General features: G+C 49.0%; 1 protein-coding gene across 1 annotated transcript in view; it reads left to right on the forward strand.

Annotated features, from left to right (window-relative positions):
• The first annotated feature begins 891 nt into the window (after positions 1–891).
• The window catches only part of LOC146772835 (rho guanine nucleotide exchange factor 11-like), a 337239-nt gene continuing 315929 nt past the window's right edge, over positions 892–22201 (forward strand). Inside the window, 1 exon segment of the mRNA XM_085637036.1 lies at positions 892–973. Within this exon segment, the coding sequence (XP_085493162.1) occupies positions 892–973 (82 nt within the window).

The following is a 22201-nucleotide window of genomic DNA, read 5'->3' on the forward strand; positions in this document are numbered from 1 at the left end:
TAAAAATGACGTGAAACATGGTGTTTCTAGGCTGAAAAGCAATACATCAATGGTTTAAGATAATTAGGGAGGACAACAATTAGTAATCTAAGTAATCATAAGCACAAACACATTTAAATACTCATCATTACAAAAAAAAATGTATTTCCCCCAAAAAAACATAAAAAATAAAACGGAGGGTCAAGACCAATCATATTCTTATATATAAAATGGAGGCCTCTAAAAAAGCTTTTCATAAACACACTTACATAAAATCGTGACAATGTACTGACTGATTTTATTTTCTCTTTTCATATACATTTTTTGTAACAAAAAAAGATCTATTAAAGCACTTTACAAATTAAAACATGATTTATAGAACAAGAAAAATTGGCATAATTAGTAAAAACAGGAAAGAGATGTCGACACGGCATTTTGGTGAAAGATTGTTCGTCACCTTCTTCGGGATAGGTAAATAATCATATACAAACAGCACTTTTTATGAGTACGGGTACAACGCTATTACTACTGGTCTTTCACAAAAAAGTATAACGTTCTGTTTTCAATTACAGAACATATTGGACTTCTTCAAGGAATGTACACTTGTTGTTTTGGATCTTGTAGTGAGGTATTTAACCATTCATCGCTGTGCTTGGACCCGGAGTTATATTCGCTTATGTTACTCCGTGTCCTTGATAGAAGAGAATAAATTGCTTCTGTTTAGAAGACAAATGAGCTACCGGCAGACATCAGACGCGCCCCCTCCCTGAACACCTTCAGGAAGACCCTCAAGACCTGGCTCTTCAGCTAAACTGATCTGCGGAACTCCCACCTCCCCTCCCCCCCCCCCCCCGAGCCTTGAGACCCTCACAATTACCTGATTGATTGAACTATACTGGTGGTGCTGAGACGATGTCGAACTTGAGGAATGTGTTTCTGGCTGTGATGAACTGTGCAACTCTGGCTCTCAAAAATAACTACTTTCAGATTGAAGGTAAGTTCTTCCTTCAAACTAACGGGACATCAATGGGCAGCACATTTGTCCCTAGTGTGGCAGGAATCTATGTGTATGACTTTGAGAAAAGCCACATCTGCGATACCAGTAACCCATTCAAAAATCACATCTGATTCTGGCGGCGTTTCATTGACGACATCCTGATGATATGGGAAGGCCAAGAGGAGACCATAACCACCTTTATATCATGGCTAAATGGGCGTGACCCGTACTTGAAGTTTATGAGTAAGGCAGACAAGGGAAAACTCACATTTCTGGACTTAACCATTGAGGCAAAAGAGGATTATTTCAAAACTACCACTTTGTACAAACCTACAGCCGGAAACACAATTCTCAAGTTTGACAGCTTCCATCCACGATCCCTAAGGGAGAATCTGCCATATGGCCAATTCCTGCACATTAGAAGGAATTGCAGCAATATAGAGGATTACCACAAACAATTAAAAGAATTATCTGACAAACTAAGAAACTGAGGTTATCCCAAAAACTTAATTGGCACATCCAAAAAGAGAGCCAGGAATCAAAACAGGGATGTACTACTGGAAAAGAACCAAAGGATAGACACAACAATCCCCCTAACTTGGGTTACCACTCACAACACAATCTCCAACAAAATGTCCTTCATCATTAACAAACATTGGAAGAACCTAAATACTGGTAAACTGAAGTGGAAGAAATCTTTATTCTCGTTTCAACGAGCAGACACTCTGGAAGAACGCCTGATCTGGACAAGCTCAAGGCTGACTACAAAATCAAGGCACACTTCAGTCCTCAATGCTTGGCCTTCCCAGTGTGACAGGCCACTTTCTGTGTGGAAACTGCAGCCTGTGCCACCTGACTACAACCACGAAAACCTTGGAACTCTAACCAGGTAAGACATGGTCCCTGAGGAAACATACAAATTGTAATTCCACACATGTAGTATACATGATCAAGTTCCCATGTGATCTAAGATACGTCGGCATGACCAGCAAGAAAATAAAACTAAGAATTGGAGAACATAGATGCAATATTCGTTGCAACAGAAACACCACTAGAATTACTGATCATTTCCTCAAATCAGGACACACACAGAACAATATGAAATGGGTCATCATAGAACAGATCGGGGTCACGTCTGGAGCAGTAGACAACTTGTTACTAAACAAGGAGCAACATTGAATTTACCGTCTTTCAACGCACAAAAACTGATTGAATGGCAATATCCCATGGAATTCGCTTCACAGTACGTAAACTGTTAACAATGACATGCAGGATATGTGTTCACCCATAAGATCCTAATCTCGCAGTTATTTGACATCTGCTCCTTGTCATTGGGATACAAAGATCTAAAGATGCATGCCACATACTACAGCTACGAGAAAGTTAAATTAACAGACATTACAAACAGCCAGTCACAACTTAATTTTGACAAACAAGACCCCAATACATGAGGAAGGTATCTGGGTCTAGCATAATTACCACTTGTGACTCATGCTTTTGTCACAACTAATTGTCCAGATTTTTTTTTCCATTTCTCTTTCTTTATAAACAATTCCTTCTTAATGATGTTCCGTGTGAAATATTGCTTTGGCGCTCTCTAGAATTTGTAGCCATTTAAATTAATCTTTCACTCCACCGAATAGTCAAGTATACTAGCAAAATACAAAAAGCAAGGCACCCAGAAGGGTCTTTCTTCATGGTCCAGTACACAAAACCACGCCCCCTTGTGATGTCATGAGGCTGAGGACTGGCCCCGGAAGACTCCGCACTAAATACCGGTCTCCCAAGCAGCCGCACATCCTCGGGATCCCTACTGAAGGCCGCAACAGGTATAAATGGAGGGCAGTGGACCTTGACAATGTGAGTTAGAGCCCCCGGTCTCACCTACTGGGAACCTCACTGCATTGAGTCTTGAATGAGACAGCGGCGTGTTAACTCTATTTTCTGATTTCAGCTTCTGACTACAGCCACTGCCTCCTCACGGATCCATGCCATAAAATTAAAAAATTACTGCAGTAAGCATTACTTTCACTCTTATAAACCAAATACTCTACTCCGTAGGAGGAACGGGGCACAGTCCTCGCGGGGAATGAGACCAAACAAATTCGTTATTGCGCATTTTACTATTATGTAAGCTGCGCTGCATACATAGGTGTACCATTTTGTCACCGCCTCATAGATTAAATATACATCGAGCTTAACACTGCGTGTGCCACACATGAGTGCATGCCTGTCTCATGTTTATATACTATATGTTCTATGTGTGTTGTGGTGATTGTTTGTGTTTTGGCCTTTACTTTCCTTTACAGATTTCTACAGCACTATTAAAATACAAGAAGGAAACAACTAGTTTCTCTCCAAATATTTGCCCTTTAGAGTGTGCACCCTTTTTCGCAATTTGGTCCTGGAGAACCCACCTTGACCAGTTCATGCACTTTTTGCTTGGGTCCTGACAAAAGTCTGCATATGACACAGTCTGGCTGAAACATGTAGATCTGTTTTTTAGGATATCTGAGTCCATACATAAACCTCAACATCTATCCGCATAATCCAATTTTTAACCCAGTCATCGGGCCCGATATTGAAATTACTTCTATCTTTTGAAGGGGACCCTTGACAGAGTCCATAGATGTCCTGAAGGCTAGAAAGAAATGTGTTAGAGTCCCATGGTGGCAGCAACAGTGTCCCAAGAATCAGAGAAACTTCTTCTGACAATAGGAACCTGAGCAGGATAGTCCCTTCTAACCAGGAGCGGGATGATATCCATAAATGGATCACTGCTTTGAAGAGGGCCTGTAAAGTTTAGAGGTTCCCTCAGGAGCAGTGAGCAGCAATCCTGTGACTCTCCTTTGCTAACAACGGTAGAGATAAGCTCCTCAGTGTTAGAGAAGAGGATGCTGATAATTACTCAGTACTGAAGAGTGCTCTCATAGATGGGTTTGGCGTAACCACTGAACCGTATAGGATCAAGTTCAGAGACCCACAGAAATCACAGGCCCAGGACTGGGTGGATTTTGTAGACCATGCTATCAAGGCTCTGGAAGACTGGCTTCATGGAAGCAAGGTACAGGACGAGAAGGGATTGTACAATTTTATTATGAGGGAGCACATTCTCCCCAAGAATTGGGGAAGAAGGCAGATAAGTGTGTCAGATCCATGTTTAAGCAGAAGAACCATGGTAATGGAGGTGACCACAAGAAGCAAGATTCTTCTAAATCCCAGGATAAGGGTGGGGACAAGGGCAAAGATAGTTTTCTCAAGGCCCGCAAAAACCTGCATCTGGAGTTGAGTCCCAAAATTCCAAGAAAGTCAAAAATAAACCTTGGTGCTACCTTTCTAAGGTGAAAACCGATTGGAATAGGGATGCTGATTGTCCAAAGGCCAAGGAGACTACAAGTACCACTGCCCCTAAGGTACCTGCTCCCCCTAGCACAAGTACAAGTGGTAGTACAGCAACCGAGGGATTAGTGGGGTTAACCTTGGGTTCTGAGGTTGGTTCTGACCTAATCAGAACTCTAGCTCAGGCTGTTCTAGTCTGTGATGGTGGCATAGGCCTTCCAAACTTAATAGTTAGTCCCACTAACTTGGGCAAGTACAGCAACAGCCTTTGATCAATGGAAAAGAGGCAATGGCTTACAGGGACACAGGGGCCAGTGTCACTATGGTGACAGAGAAATGTGTGTCTCCTGATCAGCTCATACTTGGACAAATGTACCAAGTATCCAACGCTAGCAATGTCAGGACTGACCATTCCTTGGCGTTTGTGAACCTCAACTGGAGAGGGGTAACTGGACCTAAGAAGGCTGTGGTATCTCCAGACCGACCTGTAGATTGCTTGTTGGGCAATGATCTAGAAATGTCAGCCTGAGCTGAAGTGGATTTCAGGACTCCTGCATAGATGATGGGCATCCCTGCCAGTGTGTTTGCGGTCACTAGGGCTCCGGCCAAACAGTTCACCACTGACAAAGGACTGGATTCTGGAAAAATGGACCAAGTGCTTCCCAAGAGAAGGAGCAGGAAAGGTAAGGAATTGCCCTCCTCACAAACACTCAGTGAAGATCAGTCTCCTGATGAAGAGGATCTTAGCCCCTGTGAAGGAACTGTCCCAGAGGAACTTGGGCGTAGCCAGGCAGAGTTCTTTGGGGCAGGGGCCCTTCCAGGACAGATTTGAGTTTGAAGCAGCAGCCCTGCCCCTCTCTTGAACCCCTCAGACCGCAAGCTGCTGCTGAGAAGCGGGGAATATCAGCGGGTCCCATAGGATCTTTTGGGAAGATATACTCTTGTACTCTGAGGGTAGAGACCCCAAACTTGGTACCACCAGGAGGTTGGTGATACCTCAGAGCTTTCCTCCTCTCCCTGGCACGTGGTATTTCTCTTGCAGGACACTTAAAGCAAAGCAAGACTTGATACCGGCTTGTCCCTCACTTTCACTGGCCACATATGTCTGAAGATACAGAAGATTTTTGTCGCTCCTGTGCCACTTGCCAAGCCAGTTGTAAGTTGGGTGGCACAACAAAGGCTCCCTTAATTCCACTTCCACTGGTTGGTGTTCTCCTTGAGAGGGTAGGTATTGACATTGTTGGTCCCTTGAACCCACCAGCTGCATCTGGGCACAGTTATATACTATTGGTGGTGGGCCATGCCACTAGGTACCCAGTGACCATTCCCCTTACAACCACTACAGCGCATGTAGTGGCTAGGGCCCTCCTGGGAATCTTTTCAAGAGTGGGTTTTCCCAAGGAGGTCTTAACAGACAGAGGTACAAACTTTGTGTCTAATTATATTACTACCATGAGGAAAGAGTGGAGTGAACTAAAAGTTCACCACACCCTACCATCCACAGAGCAATGGGCTTGTTGAAAGATTCAACAAGACTCTTAAGGGTATGATCATGGGGCGCACACAAAAGCTTAGGTGAAAATGGGATGTCTGATTACCCTGTCTTCTCTTTGTATACGGAGAGGTTCCTCAGAAGGGGTTGGCTACAACCCACTTGAGCTTCTGTTTGGACATCCAGTTAGGGGTCCCTTGTGAAGGAAGGATAGGAGCAATCTCTCTAGCCTCCTAAACAGGACATTGTGGACTATGTCCTAGGCCTGCCTTCATGCATGGCTGAGTACATGAAGGCCAGCAAAAACCTGGAGGCCAGCCAAGAACTTCAAAAAGCTTGGCATGACCAAAAGGCGGCCTTGACTGTCTACCTGCCAGGTCAGAAAGTATGGGTGTTATTCTGTGGCCCCCGCAGCTCTCCAGGACAACTGGAGTGGCCCCCACACCATTCTTCAACAAAAAGGTGAGATCACCTACATGGTAGACCTAGGCACTCTAAGAAGTCCCCATAGGGTACTTCATGTGAATCGCCTAAAACCTTTTGTTGACAGGGGTGACAAGGGTTTGCTCATGGCAACTGATGAGGGACAGTAGGAAGAGAGTGACCCTCTCCCTGATCTCCTCTCTCAGAACGATGATGATGATGGATCAGTAGATAGAGTAGTCTTGGCAGGCATCCTCACTGATTCGCCACAAACAGAATGCAGGCAAATCCTCAATCAAGACAGACACATGTTCTCCCTGACACCCAGTCAAACCACCTGGTGTACCCATGAAGTGGACACAGGTGACAGTCTGCCTGTGAAGAGTAAAATCTACAGGCAGCCTGACCATGTCGGGGATTGCATCAGGACAGAGGTTCAAAAGAACCTGGAATTGGGGGGCCATTGAGCCTTCAGATAGCCCCTGGGTGATTCCAGTAGTCCTTGTGCCAGAACCTCACACCAAAGGTGGAAAAAAAGAGATTTTTTGCGTGGACTAGTACAGAGGCCTCAATGCAGTCACTAGGACTCATTTCCATCCTATTCCAAGGGCGGATGAACTAATATATACTTTGGCCTCTGCCAAGTTTCTGAGTACATTTGACCTGATTGCTGGCTACTGGCATAATCCGATTAGCTGAGAATGCCAAGCCAAAGACAGGATTCTCAACCCTTAGTGGGCATTATCAATTTATTGTGATACCCTTTGGTCTGAAGAATGCACCTGCCACGTTTCAGAGGTTGGTGAACAAAGATCTTACAGGCCTGGAAGCCTATAGTGCAGCATATCTGGATGATATAGCTGCCTTTAGCTCCACCTGGGAGGATCACTTTGTCCACCTCAAATGTTCTGGAGGCCCTGCAAAAGGCAGGCCTCACTATCAACGCCACCAAGTGCCAGACAGGGCAGAGGAAGGTATTCTACTTGGGTCACCTGGTAGGTGGAGGCCAAGTACAACCATTGGAGAGCAAAATCCTGACCATTGTGGACTGGGTTGCTCCCACTATCCAGACTCGGGTCAGAGCTTTCATGGGCCTGACTGGGTATTACAGAAGATTTGTAAAGGGATATGGGTCCATTGTGATGCCTCTGAATGAATTGAAATCTAAGAAAATGCCCAAGAAAGTTCAGTGGATAGCACGCTGTCAAAAGGCATTTGATGACCTAAAGCAGGTCATGTGCACTGCTCCCATCATGCAAAGTCCAGACTTCCCCAAAACTTTAATTGTCCAGACAGATGCATCTGAGATAGGGGTAGGGCTGTGTTATAACAACTTAATGCAGAGGGCCAGGATCAAACGGTAGCTTTCATCAGCAGAAGGCTGGCCCCCAGGGAGAAACGTTGGTCAGCCATTGAGAGGGAGACGTTTGCTGTGGTCTGGGTCTAAAAGAAGCTGAGACCATACCGGTTTGGCACTCACTTCATTGTTCAGACAGACCATAAGTCCCACTAATGGCTCAAATAGATGAAGGGTAAAAATCCCAAACTTTGAGGAGGTCCATTTACCTACAGGGGATGGACTATACATAGACCTGGGAGTAACCATGCTAATGCAGATGGACTCCAGATATTTCCACTTGGAAAATGAAGACTCAACTGGGCAAGGCCAGTCTCATCTCTTATTTGTTTTGGGGGGGGGGGGGGTTGTAGGAAAGTAGGATCTGCTTTTATGGATACTCCCACTTTTTGCTTGATGTAATGCTGTTTCTGACTGGTCTGACTGGGATCCTGCTAATCAGGACCCCAGTCTCTGTGCTTTCTCCCATAAATTGGTTTGGTGAGTACTTGGGTACATCCCTGATTGGACACTGGTGTAACCTTATCAGCCCCTAGTATATGGTACTAAGGTACCCAGGGAATAGGTACACCAGGGGTCTCCCATGGGCTGAAGCATGTATTATGCCGCCCATGGGAGACCACTCAATTTGTAACTACAGGCCTGCCATTGCAGCCTGTGTAAGTTGGTGCTAACAACACTTAAGAAAGATATAGGTTTACCTATATCTAAGGTTACTGCACTTAAAATCTATGTCACCCCCAAGGCAGGCCTTTCAATCCTGAAGGCAGGGTGCTTGGTTCTAAGTGTGAGGGTCCCCCTGCATGAGCAGGATACCCCTACAGCCTACGGAGTCCATTCTCCCGGGTTGTAAGTGAGACAGCTATATAACATATAGAGGGGCACCGTGTCATTATGCGATGACCATCTCGAAACTGGCTGTAATGAATCTTATGTTTGGGATCAAACATGTTGGAATCAAATACACCCATACCATAAATGGTGTGGGAGGTATGATTCCATCCACCGTAAAGCTCCTTTGGGTGGCCCTCAGTGCTCCCCAGTACCAGTCTTCCAGACCCAGACAGCAAGCTAGGGCTTCTGCCGGCCAGAGACATGTTTCTGCTGAGCTAAGCTCGGGCAAGGGAAGGCAAAACAATAGTTATCCTGTCACAGGGAGGTGTGACCACCTCCCAGAGAGGGTTTAGTGTATTGGGGCAGGTTGGGGGCACTTGCCAGCGCCATATTGTCCATGCATAGTCCAGCATGAACAAGTTCAGGGAGCCGTTGGCTCCTGCTCTGGCACAAAAATTAACAGGGGAGTATCCTCTCCCTTGTCCAGCCCCTCCTTAGGGATGACCCCTGGATCATTCCAACCCTTTCCTCAGGGTATTTAAGGGCTTACCTGTGGGTGGGTCCCTAGATTCATCATGGGACAAGATTCATTTCAGACATCACTTCTTCAATCGTCTTGGCACTCCAGACTTCACTGGACTGAGCTCTGGGAATCAAGGCTGCAACCAGGAAGACTCCTGCTGCTTGTGATCTCGTCACCCTGCTCCTCTGTCGCAACGTCCATGCCTGTGCACCTTACAGGAACCTTCCTAGGCCTTTGGACATCCAAGACATCTGAAGGAATCTCCCTTGAAGTGAAGGAGTTAGTTCCCTGCATCTGCTGGCACCGCAACTAAGCTGACCGGTCTGCTGATCCTGGGCTTCCATGGACTCTGAAAGGCTCAGCAACATAGATGGTGGTTCCTCACATCCCTCGAGGTAAGCCCTGTTCTCTAACCAAGTTTGAGGCCAGTTTCCCTCGTAGGAGCTGCAGGAACTGAAACCCTGCAAAGGCTTGTTGGCTTCCTTCCACCAAGATCTTTGCCCTCCTCACCACATCACTTGCACCGTGGGCCTGTATCTTTGGTGAGCAGCTCGAGGTCAGCTTGCGACTTCAGTGCCTCTGACCTGTGGGTCCTCTAGAGGGTCAACTTTCAATTCTTAAGGCTCCCCTGATTGCTCGGGGCCTGCCCTGACTCCATTGCTGATGGTGAGTCTCTTGGACCTTGCTGGTAATAACTTTGCACCTTCTTCAACTTCCACATTGGGTGTGCAGACAGAATATCGAGTTTAAAATATTGAGTTGTACAAATATAAAGTCGGAAATATTGTGGCTTAGAAATATCGACAGCAAGTATATCGTGGTCAAGAATATTGTATTAAGGTGAGTGACATGTTATATTTTTAGCAGTTATTAATTGTTTTTATTTGAATTTTCCATTTTTAGTTCCGTAGCAGGTTAAGGGTTTGTAGGGGAATAGGGTGGGAAGTAATTTAATTATATTAAATAAATTGATTATTTTTATTTATTAATATTTGTTTAATTGAGATGTTCTAGTGTTAAATGTGTAAATTAATTTATTATTGATTAATATTTGTTAATTGGGGGAGGAGCCTAGCGCGCAACCAAGATGGCCGCGTAGGTGCGAGGCTCCCGAGGACCTCCACGACCTCCTGAATTAATCCTGGCTATATCCTGTCCTTGTTGAGGGGACTGTATCGGTGAACCCGAGCTGAGGCGCCACCCGTTTTTCGTTTTCGAATCGGACCCCGGACACCGGTGGGAGCACCGATTGAAGGTTGCGGCCTTCTCCGCGCTGGCCCCCCGGATTGGAGTAGTGGGGCGATCCGGGGACAAAGCGAACAACAGCGGCGGGCAGGGCTGGGCGACTCGCGTATCCCGCGCTTTCACTTTCGCTTTTGCGCCCTCCTTGCCCTCAAGCGAGGTAGGGTTGCGGAGCGGGGTGCGGTGGTGTGGCCTTGTCCAGGTGCCCGGCTGACCCGCCGGCTGTGAGTCGTCCTGCGGTCCAGTGGTCGCCCTCCCCCCCCGGAACCCGTGAACTGGTTTATCGGCCCTTTCGAGGAGATTGGCACGACGGTGGGAGAGCAGGCATGTCCACCAAACAAGATGGCGACCGGGCGAAGGTGAAGACGACCCGCCGTGGCCCGGCGCATCAATCCAACAGTATGGACCGCTACACCCTCCAGAAGGGATCTCCGGAGGCATCGCGCACATCCCCGGCGGGCCCGACGGAGGCGTCTGCTCAGCCGGTGGATCTGACCCTCCGGGACGTCATGGGCGCCATCGCAGAGATGAAGGCCTCGGTGGACCAGCGCTTCGACACCCTGGCGCAAAAGATAGACTCGGTCCTTGTGGATGTGAGCCTTGTGAGGGCTGACTTGTCCAAAACCAACGACCGGGTCGATTCCCTGGCCCACACCACAACGAGCCTCACGACAGACGTGGTGGCCCTCCAAAAGGAGGTGCGCCGGCTTGGCCAGGCGAGCGCCCTGATGGACCGGCGACTGGAGGATTCCGAGGGTCGGGCCCGGAGGAATAACGTTCGCATTGTGGGGGTGCCGGAGGGACGAGAGGCGGAGGCGGCAGATCTTTTTGTGGAAGAATTGATCCTTACCCATCTCCAGCCCCGGGGGCTGAGTAAGCTTTTTGCGGTGGAACGTGCTCACCGGGTCCCTGGGGGCAGACCTAAGGCCGGTGCCCCGCCGCGGCCTCTCATTGCCCGGATTTTTAACTTTCGGGACAGAGACGCTATCCTGCAGACCTCCAGGCAACAGGGACCGGTCAAGCTTGATAACATGGATGTGCATTTCTACCCAGACTTTACTCTGGCGGTCCAAAAACAGAGACTGAGTTTTCTCGGAGTTAAACGTCGCCTACGGGACCTGAACCTTAAGTACTCAATGCTTTTTCCAGCTAAGCTAAGGGTGGAGGTGGATGGTCGCACGCACTTTTTTGACCGACCCGAGGCGGCTGGGGACTGGTTGGACACTCTGCCTGGAGATCGGGGCCGAGGGGGTGGGGGGGGTGCGGTTGGCGGGGAGGGCCCGCCGGATCAGAACTGAGGGGTGAATAATAGGCCTTGCTCTGGACAACATTCCTTTACCATTTACTGATCGTGTATGTTCCCCTCCTATGGAGGTCGTGCGGGGTCTGTTGGGGGCTTCCCTCCTCCTCTGGGGGACTAGTTAGTTTTTCATCTATGGGGCGACAGGCACACTGCACTTTGGGGGGGCTGTCTGGGCTCATGCAGGGGTGCAGGGAGGGGGGAGTTCTGTTGGGATGGGGGGGTGGGGGGGGTGTGTTGTTTGTTTGCACCGCAAGGCAAGCCCTTTACTGTATTGTTGCTCTCGAGATGCTCTGTGGGGGACGACTGATTGCTTCTACGTATGATGGGGGGTAGGGATTTGACTGTGTTGTCATGGAATGTTAACGGCCTGGGGGACAGGATTAAGCGTGGTGTGGTCCTGCAGTACCTGAAACGTATTTCACCAGATGTTATCTTCCTGCAGGAGACACACCTTATAGGTAACTCCTTTCATGCCATGAATCGGCGGGGCTATCGTTTGGTGGCCCACTCGGGCTTCACCTCGGGCTCGCGGGGGGTGGGTATCATGATCAAGAACTCGCTCCCGTTGGAGATTGATGAGGTGCGCCATGATGAGAGGGGACGCTACACTGTTCTGGTGGGTAGAATGGAGGGTAGAGTGTTTGTTTTTATATCAGTGTACGTCCCGCCTGGGTTACAATCTACTACATTTGCGGACCTGGGGCGCCTCCTCCTAGACCTTCCGGGTGGCCTGCTGGTGGTTGGGGGGGACTTCAATGCGGTAGCTTCTGGGTCTATGGATCGTCATCCCCCTAGGGACCTCCCCCGGGCACAGGCGTGGCTGTCCGGCCTTTTAGATACATTGGGCCTGGTGGATTGCTGGCGACTAAAGCATCCCGCACAGCGGCAATACACCTTCCACTCGGGTGCCCATGGTAGCCTCTCGCGGCTTGATTACATCCTTGTCCCGGCGGCCTATGCTGGGAGGGTGGGAGAGGTGTGCCATCTGGCGCGGGGTATTTCAGATCACTCCCCATTACTGTTACATTTCGATGTCTTCCCGAGGGGGGAGGGCAGGGTGGCTCCAATCAATGCTTGGTACTCGCGCGACCCCACTATTCGTGCCGACTTGATCAAATCCTTACAGCGATACTTTGATGAGAATGTGGGGTCTGTCCCTTCGGCCATCTCCCTGTGGGAGGCTTTTAAGGTAGTTCTCAGAGGGGAGGCCCTCTCCTTTATCTCCCATGCCCGGAGGCGCGAGCGGGAGGAAGTAACCCGGGTGGAGGCCGAAATTGCGGAACTAGAGGGTGCCCTGGGGAGCGGGGTAACGGACGCCAAGTTGCTTGTTCTGCACCTCAAGCAGGCGGCCTATAGGGCCCTCGTCACGGAGGCGGCCAGGGGCCTCAGTAGAAAGCAACAGGGGCGACTGTATGATGTGGGTGATAAGGCTGGTAAATTGATTGCGTGGTTGGACAAGAGGGAGAGAGCGAGTCGTGTGGTTCCTTTGATTGAGGGGATGGATGGTGTGCGTGTCACCGAGCCGGAAGCCATTGTCTCCTGCTTCGCGGATTACTTCCGCGAGGTGTACTCCCCGGTTTCTCCCTGCTCGGAGGAAGATTCCCATGCCCTGCTTCGGGACATCGCGCTGCCCTCCCTTACGGTGGAGGACAGGGATTTGCTGGACGCTCCTCCCACCTCGGACGAAATTGCCCTGGCTATTCGCTCGGTCGCATCCGGCAAGGCCATGGGCCCCAATGGTATCCCCATCGAGCTTTACAAGCTGCGACCGGATGTACTGGCGCCCCACCTGCGCGCGATGTTCCTGGCGGCCCACTCGCAGGGTTCCCTCCCGCCGGACCAGCGTCTGGCCACAATCGTGGTGATCCACAAGGAGGGGAGACCCCGTGAGCGGGTTACATCCTATAGGCCTATCTCGCTCTTGAACGCGGAGCCCAAAATCCTCGCCAAGGTGCTGGCCAACCGGCTGGTCGGCGTGGTGGGCGATTTGGTCCACCAAGACCAATCTGGCTTTATACCCCATCGCAACACGGCTCTTAATCTGCGACGCTTGCACGGGGTGCTCGCGCGTGTCCCGTTTGTGCGGGAGCCGGCCATCTTGGCGTCCTTAGACGCCACCATGGCGTTTGACACGCTTGAATGGCCATACATCTGGGCGATGCTGGCGAAATTTGGATTCGGACCGGGATTCATTAGCTGGGTCAAATTGTTGTATTCGGGCCTATTGGCGCAGGTGGTGGTGAATGGGCGAGTCTCGGCCCCATTCGCGCTGGGGCGGGGCACGCGTCAGGGTTGCCCCTTGTCGCCGCTCCTGTTTGCACTGGCCTTGGAGCCCTTGGCGGAGTGGCTGCGGTGGCACCCCTCTATCCGTGGTCTCCGCTGGACCCCCGAGCATGAGGACCGCGTGTCCCTCTACGCCGATGATATCCTCTTGTATCTCGCCTCCCCGCGTAACTCGCTGATTGTCCTGGTTGATGTTTTGCGCTCCTTCGGTCGTAACTCAGGCCTTGTCATCAACTGGGCGAAATCCTGCGTATATGTGCTTTCCGGGGAGGCTCCGGCCCTACCACGGGACTGCCCGATCCAGATTGCCTCCCAGGGGTTCCGGTACCTGGGTATATATATTACTCTAGACCCGGAGGCCCGCTACGAGCGGAACTTGCTACCCCCCCTCCAGCGCTTGAAGGAGGACGTTGTGCGTTGGCGGCGTCTTCCGCTTTCGCCGCTTGGCCGAGCGGCCTTGTTTAAGATGATGTCCTTGCCGCGCTTTCTGTACGCGCTCCAGAACACTATGGACTTGGTTCCGGCGCGCTACTTCCGTGAAGTGGAGAGCCTGCAGCGGCGCCTGTTCTGGGACGGGAGGCCGCGTATTGCTCTGGCTAAATTGACGCTCCCGTGGTACGATGGGGGGGTTGCCCTCCCGGACATTAAACGGTATTACTGGGCCTCCCAGCTAGCTGCAATTAATCATGGCCTTTACGGGCCCGCCCTGAACCCGGCATTTGAAATGGACAAGATGCTCCTGCCCGGTGGCGATTACAATCGAGCGCTCTACTCTGGCGCGCCCGACTCCCGTCTGACGGGACCGACGCGTGTCATGGTGCGTGTCTGGCACGCGGCTAATGCAGCTATGGGGTGGAAGGACCGTTTGACCCGGGCGTCACCGCTATATGCGTCTGAGAGGTTGGGCTCCCTGTGGACATCGAAGGGCTTCGAGAAGTGGGACACGATCGGAATCAGCACAGTGGGAGATCTCTGGACGAGGGGGGGATTCAAAACTTTTGAGACGCTGCAGACGGAGTTTCAGCTGCAAGGCAGTGAGTACTTTCAAGTCCGCCACGCGCTGGGCTCCGTCTTCCCTGATGTCGCGTCCATTCCGGAGTCTTCCCCCCTGGAGGACAGAGTGCTGGATGGCCATGTCCCAGACAGCACGATCTCCCTTATATATAAAAAACTGATCAACGACAGATCGTGCCTGCTGACTAGTCTCCGCGAGGCCTGGGTTGCCGACGGGCTGGAACTGGACGACGAGGACTGGATTTCCGCGGTGGCCTCTCCGAAGGAGGTGGCCATCCCGGCTCGCCTTCGCTTCGTCCAGCTTAAGATCCTCCACCGGGTTTACGTGACGGGGCCAAGGCTTCTACGTATGGGCTTTGCTGGTGACGGATTGTGTAAGCGTGGCTGTGGTGCCTTGGCAACTTTCATGCATATTCTGTGGGAGTGCCCAAAGGTGGAGCGATTCTGGCGTGGTGTGCATGAGGTCCTGCGTGTGGTGACGCGTGTCGCGCTGTTGCCTGAAGCGAGGAGATGCTTGCTGAATGTGTGGGAACCAAATGACTATTCGGTCCCGCAGACGCGGTGGGTGACTCTGGGATACATGATAGCTAAGCGTGACATTGCTCAATTGTGGGGATCCCAGAGGCCCCCGGCGGTGTTGGCCTGGAAAGAACATATGGATTGGTGTATGTTTCGTGAAAAGGTAGTGTATGTGGCGAGGGGTAAGCCTGGGGCGTGGGTGAAAATCTGGGGCCCCTGGAACGCCTATCGCGGGGGTATTTGTGAGCCGCCACTGCTACCGGCTGCCTCACCAGCTCCGTCCCCCTAGCCGACCCCCTCCCTCAGCCGTGGGCATGTGGTTCCCCAGTCCCTGATCTATTCCCATTCCCCTCTTCAGAGTTTGGCTGCTGGTTGGGATCCCCCACTTAAGGAGCACGTGCCGTCACTTTGGATGGCGGGTTGCCTTGCGGGTGTGGTTTTTTGTGTTGTTCTGTTTTGAAAAAAGGAAACCGTATTGTGGGCTTGGAGTCATGTGGCCTGCGCAATTGATATCTCCTGATTTACCAATCTGCACCGCCAAGAGACTCTTACTGTAGGTATGTCATATGCTTCTGCCACTCTAGCGGCCGCCGGATGGTTGTAGGCCCATACTTGTAACCTTTTTAAAATGCAATAAACGGTTTCAAAAAAAAAAAAAAAATATTTGTTAATTATTTAATTCATAATTATTGTGATTATGTAATAAATTTGTAGGTGTTTTTGTGTTTATAGGTGAAAGGTTGGGAAGTAATTTATTTTTAATTGATGAATTAATAGTTGGTTGTTAATTTTAATTAATTAAGGTAATTGTGTAACTTTAGGTATTCATAGGGGTAATGGATGGGAAGCAATTTGTGGTTAATTTATATATAGTTGTTAATTATTTCATATTTATTTTGGGTCATTGTTTATTTTCTGTGTTTTTACTTTTATTGGGGTAAAGGGTGGGTATTAATTAGTTTTTAATTATGTTATAATTGGTTGTTATTAATAGTTTTGAATTTAAAAATAAAATGTAAATATTTTATTATTTTATAGGTTAATTTAGGTGTGTGTTGTGGACATTATAGTGTTGAAGTGTGTGTAGTTAATGTTATTTAAAAAAAAAGCTTGAATTGATTATTAATTATGGAAGTAAAGTTAATTTAAAATGTTGAAGTGTCTTATTAGTGTGGTATTATAGGGTAGAAAAAATAATAAATGCATTTGTTTTTAATTAATGTTTTTGTTTGTAAATATGTTCTAGTTCAAAAGAATATTTTTTAATGTATTTATTATTTAATTTTATATAATATTTGTAGGTATGTTTGTAATTAATATAATATGTTTTCTTTTTATATATTATATTTTTTTCAATTTTAAAAATATTTATTTTTATGTTTCTTAACTTTTAATATTTGTATTTTATTTGTTGGAGTGTGAATAGTAATGTTTTCTTCTCCGCTATCCAACACTTTCCCTACTGTTGCACTCATTGGAGTGGGAATAGTAAATTTTACCCCTCCGCTATCCAAGACTTTCTCTACTGTTGCAGTCACCGCGGTAGGAATAAACATTTTTACCCTTCAGCTATCCAACAGTTTCCCTACTGTTGCACTCACTGGAGTGGGGCTAGTAATTTTTACCCCTCCGCTATCCAAGACTTTCCCTACTGTTGCAGTCACCGCGGTAGGAATACAATTTTTACCCTTCAGCTATCAAACACTTTCCCTACTGTTGCACTCACTGGAGTGGGAATAGTAAATTTTACCCCTCCGCTATCCAACACTTTTCCTACGGCTGCACACATTGGAGGGGAAATAGTAATTTTTGTCCCTCTGCTATCCAACACTCTCCCTACTGTTGCACTGACTGTATTGTGAAATTGAGGGTAAAATATTTTTTTTATAGCTTAATGTTTTAGTTTATAATCTATCTTAAGCCCCACGACGCTTCCCAGCTGAGTGGTCGCTCCCTTTGGCTCCGGTATCGTTGTGTAACGCTTCTTGCTGGAAACTGTGTGAAATTAATTGCCTGCTGTGCGCTTTGTATGCCGCTTTGCATATTTCATTATTAAGATTGCCAGCGCGACTTTCCTGCTCTTTTAGTGTATTCCCCCAAGCGCCCTCCATTTTGTTGTTGTTGTCCTCCTACTTAGCCCGCCCCGCCTCCCAGCTGAGCCGCCCTCGCCCCTCCCCCCACCCTCCTTATATGACAACCGTTCCCGCGCGCAGCGTTCACGCGCAGCGACCGCGCCCAATCCGCGCCGAAGGTGCGCCAAAGGTAAGCCCTCTACGCCCGTCCGACCCTGGACCGCGCCCAGCGCCAGACCCCCTGGCCCTTGTACCCCCCACCCCTCCCGCATCACTTACGATGCCACCACCCTCCTAGCCCTTAACCCCGGTCGCGCCCCCAACTGCGTCCAAGCCGCTCCCGGACACACCCATGGACCTTTCTCCTGCTACTCCTGCAAATTCAGCGGCACCGACAACATCTCCGCTACGACCACACCACAAATTCCCGACCCCAATCACCTACAATGCATCCTTCTCAACACCCGATCGATCCACAGGCACGCCATTGACCTATGGAATCTACTAGACACCATCTCTCCGGACGTCGCCTTCCTAACAGAAACATGGATGAACGCTTCCTCCGCCCCAGACATCACCATTGCCATCCCTGAAGATTATAAGATCACACGCAAAGACCGTACCGGCCACACAGGAGGAGGAATCGCTATCGTCCATAAAAAATCAATCCGCATCTCAACCAGCTCTGACACCAACCTCGCCAACTCCGAACACCTTCACTTCCAGATCCACATCGACCCCAAGACCACACTCAGAGGCACCCTCCTCTACAGACCACCAGGACCCCGCGCAAAATTCAGTGAAGAAATCACGGACTTCATCACTCCACACGCGCTCCCCTCCAAAGACTACATTCTTCTGGGAGACCTCAACTTTCACCTTGAAAAGATCAACGACCGCAACACCACCACCCTCTTGGACAACCTCGCCAACCTCGGACTTAAACAACTGGTCACTTCCCCCACCCACATCGCAGGCCACACACTCGACCCCATCTTCACCTCCAGCAAACATGTCTCCTTCAACTACACTACGGATCTCCTCTGGACTGACCACAGCTGCGTTCACTTCACCTACAACAAGCCAAAACCCACCAACCACCTCCAACCAACTCTGCAAAGAAACTGGAACAAAATCACCATCGACCAGATCTCCTCATCGCTCCTTCTAAACACCGCAGCCCACTCTTCTAACCCAAACCAAGCCGCCGCCAACTTCACCCTTTGGTTATCCAACACCGCCGACACCTTAGCACCACTGAAAAAACGACAAATCAAACTTGGCAGCAAGAAGGCCTCATGGTTCAACGATGATCTTAAGAAATCCAAGAAACTCTGCCGCTCCCTCAAAAAGGCCTGGAAAAAAGACCCAACCACTAGCACCAAGGACGCCTTCAAAAACGCCACCCGCACACACCACCAATTAATCCGAAAGGCCAAGAAAACAGCATTCAAGGATCGACTTGACAACAGCGCCCACAACAGCAAGGAACTTTTCAACATCGTCAAGGAGTTTACCAATCCCTCGGCCAACTCCAACGACATCACCCCCTCTCAAACCCTCTGCGACTCCCTAGCCTCATTCTTCCACAACAAAATTGCAGACATCCACAACAGCTTCGACAACCAACCCGGAGACCAACCCACCGAACCATATGCCGAACATTCTCCCCCCTTGGACACCCTTAACGACTGGAACCCAATCTCCACTGAGGACACCATCCGCCTGATGAACTCCATCCACTCAGGATCCCCCACAGACCCATGTCCTCACCACATCTTCAACAAAGCAGACTCCGTCATAGCACCACACCTCCGAGACGTCATCAACTGCTCCTTCAACTCCGCCACCTTCCCGGAAAAATGGAAACACGCTGAACTCACCGCCCTTCTGAAAAAACCCACAGCGGACCCCACCGAACTCAAAAATTACCGCCCCATTTCGCTCCTTCCATTCCCGGCCAAAGTAATCGAGAAAGCTGTCAACAACCAGCTCGCCGCTTTTCTCGAAGCCAACAAATCCCTCGACTCCTCACAGTCCGGCTTCCGAGCAAAACACAGCACTGAGACCGCCCTCATCGCAGCAACAGACGACATTCGAACTCTACTGGACAATGGAGACACAGTCGCCCTCATCCTCCTCGACCTCTCTGCAGCCTTCGACACAGTCTGCCACAGCACCCTTTTACAACGCCTCAGAAATATCGGAATACAAGGAAAAGCACTTGAATGGATCACCTCGTTCCTCACCGGTAGAACCCAGAGAGTCCGCCTTCCACCATTCAAGTCCGAGGCCACTGAAGTCATCTGTGGCGTACCACAAGGATCCTCACTCAGTCCCACCCTCTTCAACGTATACATGAGTCCCCTCGCGACCATCGCCCGCCAACACAACCTCAACATCATCTCCTACGCGGATGACACTCAACTGATCCTTTCTCTCACCAATGACCCCAGCACCGCCAAAACTAACCTACACGAAGGAATGAAAGAAGTTGCCGAATGGATGAAACACAGCCGTCTGAAACTGAACTCAGATAAAACAGAAGTCCTCATCTTAGGTACTTCCCCCTCTGCTTGGGACGACTCCTGGTGGCCGGAAGCTCTTGGAAAAGCACCCATCCCAACAGACCACGCACGGAACCTAGGCGTTATCCTGGATTCTTCACTCTCAATGTACAGACAAGTCAACGCCGTATCCTCATCCTGCTTCAACATTCTTCGCATGCTCAAAAAAACATTTCGCTGGATCCCCACCGAAACCAGAAAAACAGTCACCCATGCTCTGGTCACGAGCCGACTGGACTACGGAAACACCCTCTACGCAGGTACTACCGCTAAACTCCAGAAGAAACTCCAACGAATCCAAAACGCCTCAGCCAGGATCATATTAGACATCCCGAGCAACGAACACATCTCTGGTCACCTGAAAGACCTCCACTGGCTACCCGTCAATAAGAGGATCACTTTCCGACTGCTAACCCACGCACACAAATCACTCTACGACATCGGACCAGAATGCCTCAACTCACGACTGTCCTTCTACACCCCCTCCCGCCAACTACGTTCTTCCAGCCAAGCCCTCGCCACTGTACCTCGCATCAACAAGACCACAATGGGAGGCAGATCCTTCTCATACCTGGCTGCTAAAACATGGAACTCACTCCCCACTTACCTTCGCCTTACCCAGAACCACCTAGCATTCAGAAAGCAACTTAAAACGTGGATATTTGACAAGTAATCCTCCTCCCCTCCCTAAGCGCCTTGAGACCCTCCGGGTATGTAGTGCGCTATATAAATTCTTTGACTTGACTTGACTTGACTTTATTTAATGTGTTCATGGCCCCCTTGGCGCTGTTGGCAGAACAATCCGGCGCCAAAGTCATATCTTATGCCGATGATGCACAATTGTTGTTCACGTGCAGTAAGGATGAGGCCCTGAATGGGAATGAGATAAACACCTGCCTGTCAGCAGTATTTGAGTGGTTTAAACATAATCAACTACTGTGACATTCTGAAAAATCTGAAATTATCTTTTTTGGTCGCAATCCGGGGGATGAGTGGCATAAATGGTGGCCACAGAATATGTCCCCTCCTGCTAATTTAGCCACAACTGTTAAGAATCTCGGGGTGAAAATGGACACAGACATGTCCATGAAGTCCCAGGTCCAGACTGTGGCGGGCACATGCTTTGGCCTACTGAAAATGTTGAGAAACTTCCTCCCACTACTCCCGGTTTCCCATAGGAAAACAGTAGTCCAAGCACTGATTTTGTCCCGACTCGATTATGTGAATGTTCTTTATGTCGGTTGTCCTGACAATCTTCTTGGCTGTCTACAGGTGGTGCAAAACGCCGCGTCAAGAGCCATACTTATGGTGGACCTCAGGACTCGCATGACCCCTCACCTGAAGTCCTTGCATTGACTTTCGGTACGAAAGAGGACAAATTTGAAAGCCTTTGTGCTGGCTTATAAGGCCTTTCATAATATTGGGGCCTTATATCTGAGAATCCGATGCCAGCACTATGTTCCATCCAGAAGTCTGAGGTCTTCGAATCAGTTGCTCTCGCTGATCAGTAGGTTCTCCCGCTCTCGCCTGAGCGGGCGTTCCTTCCAGGTGGTAGCCTCTCGGCTCTGGAATAACCTGCCGCCAGCCTTGCATCCGCTTTAGACGCGGTTTAAAAACGTGTCTTTTTTCAAAATAGGTCAGCAACCCTGGGGCTGCCTGCACTGCTCTGTCACTGGTTCTCTTTCCCAGCGCCAGGACACTCCAGGGAGTAACCGTGCGCTTTCCAAGTACCTAGTAACATGGATTGTTTTTTTTATATTTGAAATCTTTGATCTATATTTTCTATTTTTTATATAAGTGTAAACTTTTAACAAAATATAAAAATAATAGTTTATTAACTGTTTTAAAGTAAATATATTTGTATAAATAATTAGGTTTGTTCGTATCTTTTTTTATAAATGTTCTATTTTATTAAAATGTATATTAAATGTTATTTTGTTAAACTTAAATTTATTATTTAATATATTAGATTTTATATTTAAAAAGTTGACATTTTATACATTGATGTTTTTTACATCAATATTTATTACATCGGTGTTGTGTCAGTGAAACTCCACATTGGTTGCAGTTGCCAAGGCTTGTAGGTGCTCCCGTAGACCCCTCAACTCTAGACATCCGTCATGTGACAACTTCTGCATTGCTCCTGGTCTTCCACAACTCTACATCGGTGGGCATTCATCTTCCGTGCCTCCTGGTCACTCCTGAGTGGCATAGGCTCTGTCCCCTCTGCTTGCAGGTTCTTCACATCTTGAATCCA

Source organism: Triturus cristatus, chromosome 12 (assembly GCF_964204655.1).
Source record: "Triturus cristatus chromosome 12, aTriCri1.1, whole genome shotgun sequence".
NCBI lineage: Eukaryota > Metazoa > Chordata > Amphibia > Caudata > Salamandridae > Triturus > Triturus cristatus.